This window comes from Arabidopsis lyrata (genome assembly GCF_000004255.2).
Source record: "Arabidopsis lyrata subsp. lyrata unplaced genomic scaffold ARALYscaffold_1, whole genome shotgun sequence".
Classification (NCBI taxonomy): domain Eukaryota; kingdom Viridiplantae; phylum Streptophyta; class Magnoliopsida; order Brassicales; family Brassicaceae; genus Arabidopsis; species Arabidopsis lyrata.
In genome coordinates, this window is record NW_003302555.1 from 10257381 (window position 1) to 10275804 (window position 18424).

Genomic DNA, 18424 nt, shown 5'->3' on the forward strand with positions numbered 1-18424 from the left:
CTCAAAGAAAAGTAAATGCTAATAAATATCATACTATCGACAACGAAAATAAAATAAAAATTAATAATTGTCATATTATCGACGACAAAAAGAAATAAATAAATAAATGCCTAATTTTTAAATAAGATATTTTAACCTCTAACCTATTTATACTCTCCGTCCAGTCATCAACGTCGTCTCTTTGTCGTCGTCGTTATTTTTATTTCTCGCCGGAAAAACGAAAAAAACAGAAAAAAGTTTGAATTTTTAATTTCGAAAAAGCTATGGATCCAATCGAATCCGTGGAGTACAATGGCTTTGAAACCACCAATGGTGACTCTCACAACAACGACCATGGTTGGAAGAAAGTAGTGTACCCAAAACGTAACCGGAAGCAAAAACCGGCGGATCAAGCGGCGGTGGCGAATGTTGTCTCCGGAAAACTAATTCCCAATGGAGCTTTATCCAATGGAGGAGACAACATCTTCCGTTCTCTTGAGGAGCAAGCTGAAGATCGTCATCGACGGATCCTCGCGGCGAAGAAGGCTTCTGATGTTGCAGATGCGTCGGATGGAGTGAGATCTAAACGGCGATCTAACGGATACGGCGACGAAGGGTATGATTTTGATGACAGCGACAGTGAAATCGCGGTGGGGAAAGAGAATTTGAAGGTGGAGGAAGTTAAGAAACCGAAGGTTAAGAAGGAGAAGAAGCCTAAGGTTACTTTAGCTGAAGCTGCTGCTAAAATTGATGTATCTAATCTCGCAGCTTTTCTCGTTGAAGCTTCGGTATGTGCATGGATGTGAATTTGCGCTTTGATCTGTTTAGTTTTTAGTCGAAAGTTGTGATCTTATTGGTAAGTAAAAATTGAATCTTTGATAGGAATCATATGCGAGTCAACCAGAGATTCAGCTGATGAGATATGCTGATTACTTTGGGAGATCACTCTCTCAGGTATCATCAGCGCATTTTCCTTGGGTGAAAACGTTCAAGGAGTCTCCTTTGTCCAAGTTGATCGATGTGAGCAATACCTCTTTGTTCATCCTTTTTTCAATTTGACTATTTTGGGCTATGTAATGGTGTAGGTATGGGAATGTAATTGTTTGACATCTTCTTGAACAGATTCCACTTTGTCATATTCCTGAAGCTGTGTATAAGACATCAGCTGATTGGATTAACCAACGTCCCATTGAGGCACTTGGAGCCTTTGTATTGTGGGGGTTGGATTGTATTCTTGCTGACTTTGCTGTACAACAAGGAGGCGCCAAGAGTGGTAAGAAGGGAGCACAAAATGCTTCGTCGAAATCTCAGGTATTATGGTAGCTGAATGTTATAGTCTTGTTGGTCTGAATTACACCAATTAGATTGCCTAGGTGTTGTGGATGCATATGTCGAATTTACTTTCTGATTTTTGGTCATACTAGTCACTTTCTTTTATCAGTCTATTATTGTCGATCTGGTTGAACTTGTTATCAGTTACCATTGTGTTACTAGCTTCATCATTTTTCAATTCTTTTGATGAATAGGTTGCGATATTTGTGGCGGTAGCAATGGTTTTGCGTAAGAAACCTGATGCTTTAACTAATATATTGCCAACTTTGAGGGAGAATCCCAAGTATCAGGGACAGGATAAGCTTCCAGTTACAGTTTGGATGATGGCTCAGGTGTGTGAAGTTCTATTCTTAATATAAACGAAGAACCAAAATTACCATAACCTTTATTGTTTTTATGATTGAGTTTCTGAAATTTGCCTTCTCTTAACTGCTAACTATGCACAGGCCTCCCAAGGTGATATATCAGTAGGCTTGTACTCGTTGGCGCACAACTTGTTACCCGTGGTCAGTAGCAAGAGTTGCAATCCTCAGTCAAGGGATCTCATCCTTCAGTTGGTTGAGAGGTGAGTTAAGTTTCTTCATATGATGTTCTGTCTATGTGTGATGATTATCTAATCTTGGTTATTGTGTTTTATTGCAGAATCTTGTCCAACCCGAAGGCCCGGACCATACTTGTAAATGGGGCTGTTAGGAAGGGAGAGCGATTGATTCCACCTCCTTCGTTTGAGATCTTGGTTCGACTTACATTCCCTGCATCATCCGCAAGAGTGAAGGTAAAGTAACGTTGAGATTTGAATGCAATATTTAGGTGAATGAGGATTGGTTTTGACCTCTAGAATGGTTTGACGCGCAGGCTACAGAGAGGTTTGAGGCAATATATCCCTTACTGAAGGAGGTGTCTCTTGCTGGTGCTCCTGGGAGTAAGGCAATGAAGCAAGTCACACAGCAAATATTCACTTTTGCTCTGAAAGCAGCCGGGGAAGGTATGACAAACCTTTCTCCTACCTACACGTCCTGTAGAAGACGGTGCAATTAAAATTTTTGTAATATGTCTTGGTACAGAAAATCCCTTATTAGCCAAGGAAGTGGCTGCAATCACTATCTGGGCTCTCACCCAAAACGTTGATTGCTGCAAACACTGGGTAGGAATCACTCTTTCTTTTCCCACATAAGAGGTTATTCGTGACTGGATTTTTACTTATTGGCGTTTCCGGTTTGCGGGTCAACAGGAGAATCTTTATACCGACAATTTGGAAGCCAGTGTCGCTGTTCTTAAAAAGCTTATTGACGAGTGGGAGGAGCGTTCTGTCAAGTTGACTCCTGCTGAAACCCTCACTCTCAACCAAACAATGAAGAGCTTGAGGCAAAAGGTTCCACAACTAATATTCCATCTTTTATATCTCTCGGCCAATGATTAATTACCCATCAACTATTAAATACTGATTCTGATCCAACTATGTTTTACTAAACTACAGAATGAGGAAGCTCTTGCTGAGGGAGGTAATGGTTCAAGCCAGTCCCTTTACAAAGACGCAGACAAGTACTGCAAGGTGATCGCTGGGAAACTCTCCAGTGGTGGCTGCATCAAAAGTATAGCTACCACTGCTGCACTTCTGGCTGCTACTGGTTTTGCTGGTGCTGCTGCTGTGTCTGCCAACCCCGAGGCTATAGCCTACCTAAAGAACCTAGTGGAGTCATTGGACCTCAACAAATTCGCCGAGACAGTAATGACAGCGTTGAAGAACTGAAGGGAATACATATGAGGGGGACGATAAGCAAGAGAAGTACACTCTTTATCGTCGGTGTAGAGAAGTCCTGGAAAAGCCGCCTTTTCCATGCTCTCTGATTACAAACCTGACCGGCATTAGGGAGAGGTTAGGAGGCTAAAGAGTGAGAAAAGGAGGTTTCTCTCTTGTAATCATGTACTTTTGAGGAGTTTTTTTCAAAGCTCAAAAAGTTGTTGTAGTTGAGAGTTGAGACTGTCTAATTTAAGATGTTCTTTGTTTTTTTCTTTTCTGGAACAATAACGTTATATTTCCATTTGCTCTTATGTTAAGCTCGTACCCCCAAATCTACATGCCAAAACTCTTCCGAGATTGTATCTTCTGAAGAAATCTCACAAGTTGAGAAGCAGTGCCCACAAAGCATACCTGCAAAAAGTTTTTCAATGACATTCCCTAAAGCTTCTCATTAACCACAAAGTTCTTATTTTGAAAAAAATAGCCTTTTTTTTTTTGTTGGCCAGAAAAAGAAAAAAAAAAAAGTTTAGCTGAAACATCGAGTACCTTCGTCTCAGTTTCTCAGAGAAAAAGGTAAGAACTTTGAAGAATCAGATAGCTTCACAGAACAGAAGGAACGTTCGAATTGATTCGCTTCTTAATGTCACTCTCTACAGTAGCTTCTGGTATCGGCTTTCTCGACTTCCCTTGTTTGCGTCTGTTACCAATCTCATGTACCCAAATCCAGTTTCTTACTGTCGAAGCTAGAAAACAACCTAGAAGAAGAAGAAGACGCGAGCTCTCCTTCAGCCACTTTCCAGTACTTATCCACTCGAACCATCGTCTTCGTCATGGTTTCTCCGAGCTCAATTCGAGTTTTGATCGTTCCAACAGTGGAGAAACTGGTTCCGATACCACGGTAAGTCCCTCTAATGACCTTGGATTTCTCAGATTGTGTATTATCGGAAAAAGAACATTGATTATAGGTTAAGTTTAATGCTTTGTGTCTTGTGGTTGGTATACTGAACGAGTGAACGATGATGATATTTGTTTGTTGGTGTATAAGCTTAGTTTGAAGATGGTGAAGAAGTGAGGGGTGAAAGCTCTTCAGGTGTTGGAGATAGCTATGTGGCCTTGTTTGTGGGAATGCTCGGTTTGGACAACGATCCTCTTGATAGAGAGCAGGCAATAGTGGCGCTATGGAAGTACTCTTTGGGTGGGAAGAAATGCGTTGATGCAATTATGCAGTTTCATGGTTGTTTGAGTCTCATTGTCAATCTTCTTAAGTCCGAGTCCAGCTCCGCTTGTGAAGCTGCTGCTGGGTTGATACGGTCTATAGCTGCTGTGAATCTATACAGAGAATCCGTTGCTGAGAGTGGAGCGTTGGAAGAGATAATCGCTCTATTGAGCCGGCCTTCGTTAGCTACAGTGGTATGAAGAATTATGGTTCCAAAGTAGTATGCTTTTGATTGTTGGATTAGAATTTTGAGGTATGATTATTCGATACTTTTGTTTTTTAGGTGAAAGAACAATGCATATGTGCTCTGTGGAATCTGACAGTGGATGAAGAAATTAGGGAAAAGGTTGCTGACTTTGATATCCTTAGGCTTCTCATTAGTTTCCTTGAAGATGATGATGTAAACGTAAAGGAAGCAGCTGGTGGTGTCTTGGCCAATCTAGCCCTTAGCCGCTCGAACCACAAGATTCTGGTTGAAGTAGGAGTCATACCCAAGCTGGTAAGACCTTGCTTTCCATCTTATAGAATATAACAATATATCCATATATTACAGCTTATCTGTGGCACGTTAGAGTGAAATGATTGCTAATAGTCAAGGGTGAGAATTGAAATTACCGAAAGGATGCGGAATTGGCTGAGAATCACTTAGGGGAATGGTATTTTATATGGAGAAACTGTCGATTTGTTGGTTGTGCTTCAGCTTACTTTTCACCTTCCCAATTGAAATCCAGGCAAAAGTGTTGAAAGGCGATAATACAGAAAACAAAGGGTCTAAAGTTATTAGAAAAGAAGCAAGAAATGTGCTTTTGGAGCTCGCCAAAGACGAATACTACAGAATTCTCGTAATTGAGGAGGGTGTTGTACCTATTCCCATAATTGGTGCAGACGCTTACAAGTCCTTCAGACCGGATCTGTATTCTTGGCCTAGTTTACCAGATGGTATAAATATTGAGCAGACAGCAAAAGCTCCTTCAAGATTTGGTGCCTCTGAGCTGCTCCTTGGTTTAAATGTTGACAAGAATGTTGACGACGTAGATGAAGCGAAAATGAAAGCAATAATTGGGAGGACAAATCAGCAGTTCCTTGCCCGTATTGGAGCAATTGAATTTGAGAAGGAAATTAAATCCGAAGGGCCAGGGAAATCTCAGCAGCTTACTCTTCTTCCTTGTGTAGATGGTGTGGCTCGATTAGTCTTGATTCTTGGATTGGCAGACGAATTGGCAGTTACAAGAGCTGCAGAGTCAATTGCTGATGCATCTATCAACGAGGATATGCGGGTTTCTTTCATGGAAGCCGGAGCTGTAAAGCCTTTGGTTCAGCTTTTAGCCAACAACAACAAAGAGGCTGTTAAATTACCAGTCATCCGTGCCTTGAAAAATTTATCGCTTAGGTGCTTATCTTTGTGTATTCTTTACATTTTTACTTAGCAGTTTCTCCTGAGGTTGAGATTATTTATACTTGGTTAAATGCAGCCGCACTGTTTGCCAGAGGATTGAAGCTGAAGGTGCAGTATGGTTTCTTATTAATCTTCTGAAGCAGCCAGAGATCTCACTAAGCGTCACAGAACACGTATGACTTCGTTTTCTACTTCCTTTGTTCTTTGATATCTTTGTCTAGGCTATAATGGAATAACTGGACGTGAAATAGTATTTTGTGAACAATGTTTGCAGATTCTGGATATACTTGCTCATATCTTAGATCCTAGCAAGGAAATGGAATCCAAGGTGTGTTTATTTTCCAAGTTTTATTATCTTACATCAAATCTGTTTACATTTGGCTTAAACTATATCTCTACATGCTACAGTTTTATGAAGGACCGGTGAATGGATCAAAAGCAGACTCCAGGTCAGTCTTCTTCTCGATTTTCCTATTTTCAGCTCATTCTATCAATTACTCGAATATCTGATGGGAATGAACAGGAAGGAAGTTCTGGACGCTGCTGTTTTTTCTCGGCTTGTCCAGATTGCGAAATCAGCCTCTCCAAACTTGCTAAGAAATGCAATCTCTGTCATCGAGTTTGGTATAGTCAGTAATCCAAACATGGACACGATCATCTCTGGGGATATCACAACTGTTCTTGATCTTGCTCTCCGGCAGAAAGTCCTGGAAGGTACAAAACTTATCATTTGATATAACTGTTTGAATTTTTATACAAATGGGTTTCTCTTATGATTTTATGACAACATACGATACTTTTTATGGAAATGCAGAACCTGAGAACGAAGCTGAGGAGTTAGAGAAACATCTGCTTGAGCTAGAAGAAGCTGGTTTGACGATTTCCGCTGCTTCAAGGCTACTGACAAAACTTGTCGACTCTGAGTCCTTTCGCCAAACAATAGATGTCGCAGTCTTCACAGAATTACTAAGGAAGATCCTAAAATCTAGCCTCCCTCTACACTACAAAGACTGGGTTGCTGCTTGTCTTGTCAAACTCACCGCTCTCTCCTCTCCCCCTCAACCCCTCAACAATCCAATCAACATCGAGGTATGTTAATCTATTGGTTCGGATCACCATTACAAACTTTAGATTATTGAATCATCTTTTGTTACTTTTGTATCATAAGGTAACTCTGTACAAAACAATCCCGAGCCTCGTAGAACAAATGAGCTTTTCCTCATCACCAGAAGCGAAAGAAACAGCGGTTCTGGAACTGAACAGGATAATCTCCGAGGGAGTTCCAGAGTCTACCCAAACTCTTGCTTCACACGGAGGTATCGAGCCACTGGTTAAGCTTCTAGAAGAAAGAAACGAGCGGTGCGTTGAAGCGAGTTTGTCAGTATTGTATAACTTAAGCATGGACAGTGAGAACCACACAGCCATCATAAGAGCAGGAGCTGTACCAGTATTGAGACGTATCGTTATGTCTCAAAGACCACAATGGGAAAAAGCTCTTCGGTTACTCAGAAATTTACCCGTTTAAAAGACAAAGTTACAACTTCTTGAATCACTCACACTCGTTACTTAAAACATTTCAGATTATTGTCATGTAAATTTTGGAATCAATTAGAATAATATAATGTTTTTCCGAATATTCGAAAAGTTAATTACATTAATTTAATCGGATTACGTAGCACGTATATTAAATTAGCATATTCGGGAGATCCACATGATCAATCAAACATTTACTCATTGAAATTGTTACGCAAGCAAAAATAATTTAAAATCTGAAAATCCAATCCAACGGCTGAGATTTTCTTACTGTGTTAGTGAAAACGAGAGAAACGTTCTAGTTCACTCACTTGGCTACACGTGTCTCGGTCTCGTTTAGCTTTTAAGCAAGCTTCCTTTAGCGTAATTTAAAGAGCTGCTTTTATCATCACCACCACCACATCACTTTCTCTGCGTTCAATTTTGATCTTTGTTCTCTTCAAGACGAATATGGTTTTCAAGGTTTCTACCGTTTCAACATCTCCTATTGATGGCCAGAAACCAGGAACGTCTGGTCTCCGTAAGAAGGTTCGTTGATCGATCTCTGTCTTACGAATCGAGTGAATCGAGCGAAATCGAATTGTTGCATCTGGATCAGATCTGTTTAGATTGTCTTGAGTGGATTTTAAGTGAGATTAACCATCTGATTTAGATTTTTTGATCTATGCATTGATCTATGTTGATGACAAATTTGCGTAAATCTCATCTTTGAATCGGCTTTTCGTATTTATTTGGATCAAGTTCGAGATCACGTTTATTATCTTTGATTTGAGTATATATTTGATACAATTATATACACATAGAGCTTGAAATTACGTTTTTGAATTGATGTAGCGAAATGGAGACTATATGGATTGGATTTGTGTACAGTTACTTTAATCTCTCTTGATTCTAAGGAAGAAGAGCCTAGTTGCTATTCTCAGATCTTTCATTATAGTACGTTTTCGAGTATAAATGATCTTTGAATGGATATGCAAATCATATATGTCAATGAAAACGCACTTTTCAGCCATAACATATCAAGCTAGTTAGTGTCCATTGTTTGGTCTACTCTCTGCAGATATCAAACTAGCATCTTTTGTTATCTCTGATTAGTATTTTGATTTTTTTAATCGTGTAGGTGAAAGTGTTCAAGCAACCCAATTATCTAGAGAATTTTGTGCAAGCAACATTCAATGCTCTTACGGCGCAGAAGGTTAAAGGTGAGATTTTTTCTTACTCGTCTTGGTTGCTATTTAAGTGGATGCTTGTTAACTTAACAGTTCCTTAGGCAGATAGCTGCTCATTCGATTAAATCATGAGTATTTGTTCATCTGTGTAGGTGCCACTCTTGTGGTCTCCGGTGATGGTCGTTATTATTCAAAGGATGCTGTTCAGGTAAGACTAATGAGATTCCTTGTCTTCTGAATCTGGGTGAACTTAATTTGTGTATCCAATACTTAGCATTATACAATTATGAATTAGTGTTCAATGTATACAATATTTTTGGAGGGAACTCATGTGTTATGTCATTACATTGGCAATATGGTAACAAGCTTATGTAGGGAGGCCTGCTATTATCATCAATGCCTCACATATTTATCTTTGTGTCCATCTCTAAAACTTGCATTAAAATAGCTATAGAGAGATTAGAGGTTCTTAGAAGTTAAGGTTTTGTTTGACCTGCTAGTGTTACAAATTTGGACCATGTTTTACAGCTTTTCATACAATTTTATTTTCTATGTTAACAGATCATAATTAAGATGGCAGCAGCTAATGGTGTACGGAGTGTGTGGGTTGGTAAAAACACTCTGTTATCAACTCCTGCTGTATCAGCTGTGATTCGTGAAAGATCAGGGGCTGATGTGAGATATCTTTCTCTATGCTCATGTTTGTAGTGACCTTAAGTATTTTATTTTTGTTGGTTATTCACTATGTTTGCGCTTGGCGCAAGATGTAACGATGGTTACGAGAGACTTAACCCCAGTCTCCGGTTACAGGGATCGAAAGCAACTGGAGCCTTTATCTTAACAGCAAGTCACAATCCTGGTGGCCCTACTGAGGTCTGTTCCGTCTCTATTGTGCTCTGTCCCCTTTCAGTTGAACTGCTCGTTTCTATCTCTTTATTTGTTCATTTTTTATAATCAGATTTCTAGATGGATAATAAGACTAAGAGTTGATTCCATACCCCTGTACAGGATTTTGGAATCAAATACAATATGGAAAACGGAGGACCTGCTCCGGAATCAATCACTGATAAAATTTACGAGAACACTAAGACAATCAAGGAGTACCCAATAGCAGACGATCTACCCAATGTATCTAATCATTCTGAAGAATCCTCTTTTATGACAACATATTGTCCATTATCTGTCTTTTGTTGATTCATAGTTATCTGGTCTCTGTGATTGAATGCGACAGGTTGATATTTCTACCATCGGTGTAACTAGCTTTGAAGGACCTGATGGCAAATTTGATGTTGAAGTTTTCGACTCTGCAGATGACTACGTTAAATTGATGAAGTGAGTGCTCCCTGAATTTAAAAGCATGATTCCAGAATCTACTCGTCGATGTACAATCTCTATGATCTTTTCTTAAAATATCTTCTCGCTCTTTCAGGTCAATCTTCGATTTTGAATCAATCCGGAAATTGCTTTCATCTCCAAAGTTTACATTCTGGTATTTAGCTTACATTGGTTCCCAAACCTTTTCCATTTGAGTTAAGTTTGTAATATATGTTCCATCACTTAATGTTATATTTTACTTTGTTTTATGAAGCTATGATGCATTGCATGGAGTTGCTGGAGCCTATGCACATCGCATTTTTGTCGAAGAACTCGGTGCGCAAGAAAGCGCATTATTGAACTGCACACCCAAGGTCTTATTTTGTCTAACCAAGAAATGCTATTCCTTAAATGATTACAAATACACCTCCAGGCTCAATATTTACCACAATACAACGTTTTGCAGGAGGACTTTGGAGGAGGGCATCCGGATCCCAATTTGACCTATGCTAAGGAGCTTGTGGCACGAATGGGACTAAGTAAATCCGACACTGGAGGTGAACCTCCAGAGTTTGGCGCCGCTGCTGATGGTGATGCAGACCGTAACATGATCCTTGGTAAAAGGTAGCTTACTCATGTTTTTAAGTGAGATTCATCCATGGAACGAGTATACCAAGTACTTTTAAACTTAAAGTATCTCTTCTTTCGTAGGTTTTTTGTAACTCCTTCAGATTCAGTTGCCATAATTGCTGCAAATGCTATTGGGGCCATTCCGTACTTCAGCTCTGGTTTGAAAGGTGTTGCTAGGTATTATACACTGGGGCTCTTTCTTAACTTCTAGCAGATTTCTGTGTATACAACTCTTTTAATATATCGTTTTGTGGCTTATTTTTTAACTTCCACTTCTTGTTTTAGGAGTATGCCCACCTCAGCTGCTCTCGATGTCGTTGCAAAAAGCTTGAATTTGAAGTTCTTTGAGGTACATGTCACCTTGAAACTTCTATCCAGCTTCTTTTCTCCTAACTACATAAATTAATTCACATCTCTAATAAATTCACATATCAGGTTCCAACAGGCTGGAAGTTTTTTGGTAATCTGATGGATGCTGGGATGTGTTCTGTTTGTGGGGAAGAAAGTTTTGGAACCGGTCAGTTTCTATTTCCACACTTATACATCTGTTAATAACTTGAAAACAACCTATAGAGCTCTGAAAGAAAGATCTTTCACAGGCTCGGATCATATCCGCGAGAAAGACGGGATTTGGGCAGTTCTTGCGTGGATGTCCATACTTGCTCACAAGAACAAGGGAAATATTGACGGTAATGCTAAACTGGTGTCGGTTGAAGACATTGTCCGCCAGCATTGGGCTACCTACGGCCGTCACTATTACACTCGTTACGACTATGAGGTAGAGTTGCTAAGTTTGGTGATTGTATTATACCATATTATGCGGAAGAAACAGTACCCTTACTAACATCTCAAATTTTGTCTCCAAAGAATGTAGACGCAGGTAAAGCTAAGGAACTGATGGAGCATTTGGTCAAATTGCAATCTTCAATTCCTGAAGTTAACAAGTACACACACTTCCACTTCTCTGAAATCCCTTCCTTTTATACTTGGATACGTACTCATCAGTTTGGTACTCTGTTTTCCTGACCTCTTCTTCTCTATTGATTTTATTCAGGATTGTGAAAGGAATTCGTTCCCATGTGGCGAACGTCGCCAGTGCCGATGAATTCGAGTACAAAGATCCAGTTGATGGATCCATTTCGAAGCACCAGGGAATCCGTTACTTGTTTGAAGACGGATCACGACTTGTAAGTCATCTTTTTCTTCGGTATTTGAGCTTGTATACATTCCAGTTAAGAACAAAGTGATAGAAATCAAAACTAACTAATCCTCTCTTGTTCTATCTGAAACCATATGAAGGTTTTCCGTCTCTCTGGAACTGGCTCAGAAGGAGCAACCATCAGGCTCTACATTGAACAGTACGAGAAGGATGCTTCAAAAACCGGCCGAGAATCCCAGGAAGCTTTGTCTCCTCTGGTAAGATTGCTTAATATAAAACATCAAATCCATAATTGTTTTCCAACTCAGTCCTATTTTACTAAACCAAAACGGGGGTTGCTCTCATCAAATGCGTAATTGTTGTTGATGTGTGATTTACAGGTTGACTTAGCTCTAAAGCTGTCTAAGATGGAGGAGTTCACCGGCCGATCAGCCCCAACCGTCATAACATGAGAATGGTCAAGCTCAACGACTCGAATCATACACTTTTTTTTCCTGCATCTATATGATGCTTTCTTCTTATACTATCCAAGTTCCATTGTAAGAATAATTAGTCTCAGGGAGAATTTGTATCTCTTATCGGAATTCTGAACAACCAAGAACGATTTCTTGAGTTGTCGTGAGGCTTATATATACTTGTACGGATTTGGCTTTCTCGGTTTTGTTTTCTCTTGTTTCCATCTTTTGCATGATTAAGATTTGTTCTTGCGGTTTTATATAAGATTTTGCAAGTTTGGTCTCTTAACATCTAACTTCATTGATACCTCAACATTTAAGCATGCTACGAACATCCATTGACAAAATCTCAGAGTTTTGTCTAATTACCTCACCGTCTCGTTTTTCATTGCTGTGGTATTGTTGCATGATACCATAATATATGGACAAAAACCATTTTTTTACTCTCATTTTTTTTAAAGTAGGGAAAGACATCGATCTTGAATCAAAAGAGAATAAATGAAAGATTCAATATATATCAGTGTTGCTTTCGTAATGAATATAGAAAATTGGAACAAGGAAACCCGAAGATTTGGTTAGAGTCGTACACAACCCTAATTCTCCAACCGGACCTTCCATATTTAGAACGAAGCTCCATTCAACTTTCGACTCCACTTAAACCACACTATCCTTTATTTCGTGTAAGTATCTCTTTCCTTTTTATGCTCCATTGCTTTCTCTTTTAATTTTTAGTATCAAATATTTGTATAATTGAGCTACCAGTATATTTCAAATCCAAATTCAGACATCTTGAGTTCTGTCAAGTATCAATACCATGTGAATAATTGAGTGGTCGTATATATGAACGTGAGAAAAAAGAATTGGATTATATAATCGAGTAATATTATTTTTTTCTCGAAAAAGCTATGCATATGAAAAAGCTAGCTAGTGAGAGAGTTAGCATGTTTTGTTGATATGTCCAAAAACACCAAACTCATCTTAACGAACTACCACTACGGCACTACCACTGCCCGCACTACTACGGTCTATCACACTCATAACACACAATAAGCAAAACAAAGCCTATATATTGACTCAAAACTGATTCTAATGAATCATAGATGAAGTAATATTTTAGTCAATTTAAAACCTCGAATCGATGGAAGACAAACTCCTACTTCCAATAGTACGTACCCACCCGATCTATCATCTAAAGATTTCAACTAGTGGTCTTAGCTTGTACTCTTAGTTATCACTTTAGCGGATATAGATGCATATTGTTGGTAAATATATTTTTTGAGATAGGTCAATTTTTCCGCAAAGTTTCATATGAATTCAAGACAAGTCTTTCGTAACATCTACAAAAATGTAGCTCATTCACTTCCATTTCCAACACCCAATCTTTCACAAGTTACATAAATTTTCTCATGGTACAAAATAATGATGGACGACCAAACAATTAGTACCAAAATATAGTAACACGTTGATGACAAAAAAAAGATGTAAATTTCGTAATCGATATCGACAAAAATATTAATGAGAGATTAGTTCTACCGCCATCTATCACCATTAGTGTGGCATTTTTTTCCCTTTTGTAGTGAATTTCCATAATTAGATATGAAATATGACATGATCAGAATTATAGTTGTTTTTTATTGGCAGTAAAATGTTCGTACCCTGTATACCAAATTTAGAATTATCGATTATTTCCATGCAAATGAAATAGAAATTTTAACGTGAAAATGCTTAAATACTGTGTAAATGCATATTTTCTACTGTATCATACGGAAATATCTAGCATGTACAGTTACCAAAATATATGTTTGAATTTTTTTTTTCCTATTGTCAACAATGGAATTGAAAAGTTAGTCGTAAGATTTACATACTTTATTTTTTGGTTAACTTATGATTAGTTGTTATGATCTAGCTACGTGACTGAAATTGAAGAAAATGTCGCTTTTGTAAACCTAAACCATTAATTAAACGATAAAGTAAGAAAACTTGTTCAGTGAGAAAACATATTAATTCCCACAAAAGACGGACTTAATTAAACTTTTCATCAAAAACTTTAATTTGGTCAAGCTCACACGAAACTCATGTGATTATGTGAAAGCTAGCCTTTTGACCTTTGATTTTGATATTTACTTAAAACTCTTTCTGGGAAACTCCCTAACGCTTGGTTGGTAGATTTCACATCATGCAAAATTTATATTTTCAATGGTGATCGATATCTAGTTTTGTGGTTGGAGCGGCAAATATAGCTGTAATAACTTTATTTAATCAATTTTGTATTGTTACCAGTATACGTATAGGAGTTCTTTTAGAAAAGGAGAAAAAGAATTGAAATTCATCAATACACTATTGGAACAAACACACAAAAATTAACAAAAAATTTGAAAGTTTTATATGCTACATTTTTTACATGAATTATATTTTCCTAAAATAGAAAATTTTGCTATTTGTTATACTATTTCAAATCACTTTTCTTTACGTGGTTTGTTCGTTTGCTTATGATATGTTATCTTTGTTCCATCTTATCAAACTCCTACCACCATTTGGAATCTCAGACTTAGTGACATGTGGCACTACGAGAAACGTACATGTCGTCTCTCAAACTTCTTACACATGTGGCAGGCCATTAGCCAAATCACATTTTAGGATCTATACTAATTTGATTCTTGAGTTCCTTTCGTAAGTAGTTGTTTAATTTCACATAAAGCTCTTATTTTATGTTCAATTTTTATGCCATAAGTTCGAACCTATAGCCATTGTTAACTTGGATCGGCTACTATAACATATTTTCTTCTTAATTTTAATTTACATATATTTACATCAAACATAAATCAATGCTCTGACGTGGCCGCATACGTGTAAACATTCATTTATGAGACTGAAAGAGAGTATCCATACATTTGTTACGTAGATGCATTTATATATAACTCACCTTCCCTAAGGAAACAATATCCCACATCTCTACTCATCTACATTAGTCAAAAATCTCTATTGGTACTTCTCAAATTCCCAAATGGATCACAAACTACTACTAACATTTCCCAAATGTGTATACACCAAATGTATCATAACCATCATTTACGTCGTATCAATCTCTCATCTTAATGCCCATTTCATAACTTCATGCAAACAAACTCCATACCCTAGCGTCTGCGACCACCACATGTCGAATTCACCTCTCAAAACTTTAGACGACCAAACCGATGGATTCACTTTCCACGACCTTGTGGTCAGCTCCACCATGGACCATGCCGTGCAACTACACCGCCTCGTCTCTACCGTGAAACAGCGTCATTCTCTCCACAAACATGCAAGGTCAGCTTTGTTTGACTGCTTGGAGCTCTACGAAGACACTATAGACCAACTCAACCACTCTAGGAGATCGTACGGTCAATATTCTTCGCCGCATGATAGACAAACCGCGTTAAGCGCAGCCATAGCTAATCAAGACACTTGCAGAAACGGATTTAAAGATTTTAACTTAACCTCTTCGTATTCAAAGTATTTCCCAGTACAAATTCACCGGAATCTCACTAAGTCTTTAAGCAACTCTTTGGCAGTTACTAAGGCTGCGGCCGAGGCGGTTGCCGAGAAATATCCATCGACGGGGTTCACTAAATTCAGTAAACAAAGAAGTAGCGGTGGAGGTGGTGGCCGTCGGAGATTATTGATGTTTTCCGACGATAAGTTTCCATCGTGGTTCCCTCTTTCCGACCGTAAACTACTGGAAGATTCCGAAACTACGGTGAAAGCCGATCTTGTGGTGGCTAAAGACGGTTCGGGTCATTACACAAGCATTCAACAAGCGGTAAACGCAGCAGCCAAACTTCCTCGGAGAAACACTAGACTTGTGATATACGTTAAAGCCGGCGTTTACAAAGAAAACGTGGTGATCAAGAAATCGATCAAGAACGTGATGGTTATCGGAGACGGCATTGATTCTACCATCGTCACTGGTAATAAGAACGTTAAAGATGGCACGACGACGTTTAGGTCCGCAACTTTTGGTACGTCGCCCGTGCTATATAGATAGAAATTTATCAAAAATACTTTCTAAAAGTGATATTTATTAGAACTATATCAATTCTCGCACATACATTTACATAAACACATTTATTAAACTAAATAACTTATAGCCATTGTTTATCCGATTGTATTAAGATTTTAGTTTCTACAATTTTTTAATTATCAAAACAAAAATTACTTTGATAGAAGTTGCTAAATTTAACTAATATGATGTGGATGCTAGTTCCTATAAACTTTTAGCTAAAAACTTTTATTTTCATTTTTTTAAAATTCCAATATTATTTACGTTTTAGGGTAAAGAAAAATAATTTACTCGTTTTTTGGTGTTTAAAGTTTCAACGCATACACTTTACTCTCTTTTTGACGTCTAACCACTAATGATTTGTTCACAAAATCATATGATTTACTCTTGAACTATATAACTTTTGGACTAATATTTAACAAATAAATTTTTGTTTAATCCGCAACAGCTGTTTCCGGCAGCGGTTTTATCGCACGAGGCATATCATTCGAGAACACGGCGGGACCGGAGAAACATCAGGCGGTGGCTCTCCGATCAGGTTCAGACTTCTCCGTCTTCTACGACTGCTCTTTCAAAGGCTATCAAGACACTCTCTACCTTCATTCTCGTCGTCAGTTCTTGAGAAACTGTAACATCTACGGCACCGTCGATTTCATCTTCGGAGACGCAACCGCCATCCTCCAAAACTGTAACATCTACGCTCGTAAGCCGATGAGCGGCCAGAAAAACACGATCACCGCCCAATCACGCAAAGACCCGAACGAGAACACTGGCTTCGTCGTCCAGAGCTCGACGGTGGCTACGGCCTCGGAGACTTATTTAGGACGGCCGTGGAAATCGTATTCGAGGACGGTTTTCATGAAATGTAATCTCGGAGCGTTGGTTAATCCGGCGGGGTGGTTGCCTTGGAACGGCGAGTTTGCTCTGAGTACTCTTTATTACGGTGAGTATGCTAATACCGGCGCCGGAGCAAGTGTCTCCGGTAGAGTTAAATGGCCGGGTTATCATGTTTTAAAGACGGCGACGGAGGCTGGGAAATTCACGGTGGAGAATTTCTTGGACGGAAACTATTGGATTACGGCGGCGGGAGTACCGGTCAACGATGGACTTTGACTTTGATTTGAATCTTTAATTTTTGATTAGTGTGGTCTTCTTTTTTTTTTTTTTTGACATCTTTGCATCGACAAGGCCGATCTATAGCCAATCCCTATTACGCGGGGTAACGCGACTTAGTGTGGTCTTTGTTGATTTTATGTTTTTGTTTGTTGGCGTGTAATGATTATATATAGTTTTGTTTCCCAAATCCCATGTAATGGATGGATTGTCTTGAATATAATACAATAAGAAACTTCAATGTAATATGGGTTAAAACTTACTTTTTTTTTATAACTACTAAATAATTATGCCAAATTAAATTTTAATTGGATTTTACTCACAAGTTACAACTCGTATGCAAATGTCTTTTTTTTTTTGTGGTGAAGGATTTATTATAGCTATATATACATATATTTTTCCTTAAAATGTTTCTATTGTGAATCATAAATTCAGAATGTTCTGGACCTTCTGGTACTTGTACTGTTTATATTATTATATGTTTATAAGCATGCGATCTTATATTAAATTAATAAATATTTCAAAAAAAAATTCATAAATATATTTGTTGTTTTGTCAACCAAATAGATATGCATGTACAAAAAAAAACTATATTATATATATGAGAAAGAAAAAAAAATCTGAAGGACTAAACGTGGAGAAAAAGACAAAGGAGATACTCTACGTATTAATTATTTTAATAGGTAACTGTAAATCTGTATATATTTTTTACCGACTCCATCTTTTGCTATCTATTTTTATATGTATATGAAGAGGGATCATCATTTTTTTTTCTTGCGAATCTTCTTCTCTTTTCTTTGCTGTATATATATTTCCTTTTCTCTCTTATATAGAGAGCCTTGCAGACCAAATACAAATATATATATATTAAAAAAAAAAAAAAACATACATATATGCTTGTGAATAAGTAGAATACGGATAGCTTTTTTGACTAAAACCCTAATTAAACCCGAATTGTCCTAAATCGATTATCATTAGTTCATATATACGGCATTGGGATCCTGTCATTCACGGATTTAAAACCGGAGTCCAAATTTGAAATAACCAAGTCCCGTCGAAGCCGAAGGGAGTGAGATCTTAATCCTTATATCTATTACATGTGTTTATAAAAGAAGTGGTTGCGAAGAATCATCATCAACTGATTTCAGACATTTTTTCTTCTTTTTCTTGGTGTTTTTCACTGACCTCGTTTGCTTGATACAGTTCAATGAATGCAGAGTCAAGCCATGAGCTTGGTGCAAGGCCGGTCCAAAGTTTTCAAAATTTTTTTGATGATTATGCATCACTAAAAATTTAGGCGTTTTATATATAAAAAAAATTATCCCAAAAAAAGTGTTAAATAATATGA

General features: G+C 38.0%; 4 protein-coding genes across 6 annotated transcripts; all 4 read left to right on the forward strand.

The window, feature by feature from the left end:
- The first annotated feature begins 119 nt into the window (after positions 1-119).
- On the forward strand, positions 120-3384 carry LOC110224767 (transmembrane protein 214-B). Its single transcript, XM_021011772.1, has 10 exons — positions 120-767; positions 862-999; positions 1102-1290; positions 1506-1643; positions 1758-1876; positions 1954-2086; positions 2167-2296; positions 2376-2455; positions 2543-2683; positions 2789-3384. Exons 1-10 carry the CDS (start codon positions 264-266, stop codon positions 3059-3061), a joined length of 1845 nt encoding a protein of 614 aa, XP_020867431.1. The 5' UTR covers positions 120-263; the 3' UTR covers positions 3062-3384.
- A 163-nt stretch (positions 3385-3547) lies between these two features.
- On the forward strand, positions 3548-7300 carry LOC9326630. 2 transcript variants are annotated; one of them, XM_021011770.1, is made up of 10 exons: positions 3548-3950; positions 4103-4462; positions 4552-4767; positions 5000-5658; positions 5741-5837; positions 5939-5992; positions 6073-6113; positions 6188-6378; positions 6479-6753; positions 6833-7300. In XM_021011770.1, exons 1-10 carry the CDS (start codon positions 3693-3695, stop codon positions 7187-7189), a joined length of 2508 nt encoding a protein of 835 aa, XP_020867429.1. In that variant the 5' UTR covers positions 3548-3692; the 3' UTR covers positions 7190-7300. The 2 variants fall into 2 exon arrangements, with proteins under 2 accessions (XP_020867429.1, XP_020867430.1); XM_021011771.1 differs by having other exon boundaries at positions 3693-3950; positions 4098-4462.
- A 270-nt stretch (positions 7301-7570) lies between these two features.
- On the forward strand, positions 7571-12184 carry LOC9326631 (probable phosphoglucomutase, cytoplasmic 1). The gene is made up of 18 exons (XM_021013011.1): positions 7571-7725; positions 8318-8399; positions 8519-8574; positions 8928-9041; positions 9177-9239; positions 9375-9494; positions 9598-9698; positions 9796-9855; positions 9955-10054; positions 10147-10304; positions 10392-10487; positions 10596-10659; positions 10746-10827; positions 10910-11088; positions 11178-11254; positions 11365-11497; positions 11610-11726; positions 11850-12184. Exons 1-18 carry the CDS (start codon positions 7648-7650, stop codon positions 11919-11921), a joined length of 1752 nt encoding a protein of 583 aa, XP_020868670.1. The 5' UTR covers positions 7571-7647; the 3' UTR covers positions 11922-12184.
- A 2627-nt stretch (positions 12185-14811) lies between these two features.
- Positions 14812-17338, forward strand: LOC9326632 (probable pectinesterase/pectinesterase inhibitor 6). 2 transcript variants are annotated; one of them, XM_021014438.1, is made up of 3 exons: positions 14812-15922; positions 16412-17110; positions 17201-17338. In XM_021014438.1, exons 1-2 carry the CDS (start codon positions 14929-14931, stop codon positions 17074-17076), a joined length of 1659 nt encoding a protein of 552 aa, XP_020870097.1. In that variant the 5' UTR covers positions 14812-14928; the 3' UTR covers positions 17077-17110; positions 17201-17338. The 2 variants fall into 2 exon arrangements, with proteins under 2 accessions (XP_020870097.1, XP_002890570.1); XM_002890524.2 differs by having other exon boundaries at positions 16412-17338.
- Positions 17339-18424: the final 1086 nt, after the last annotated feature.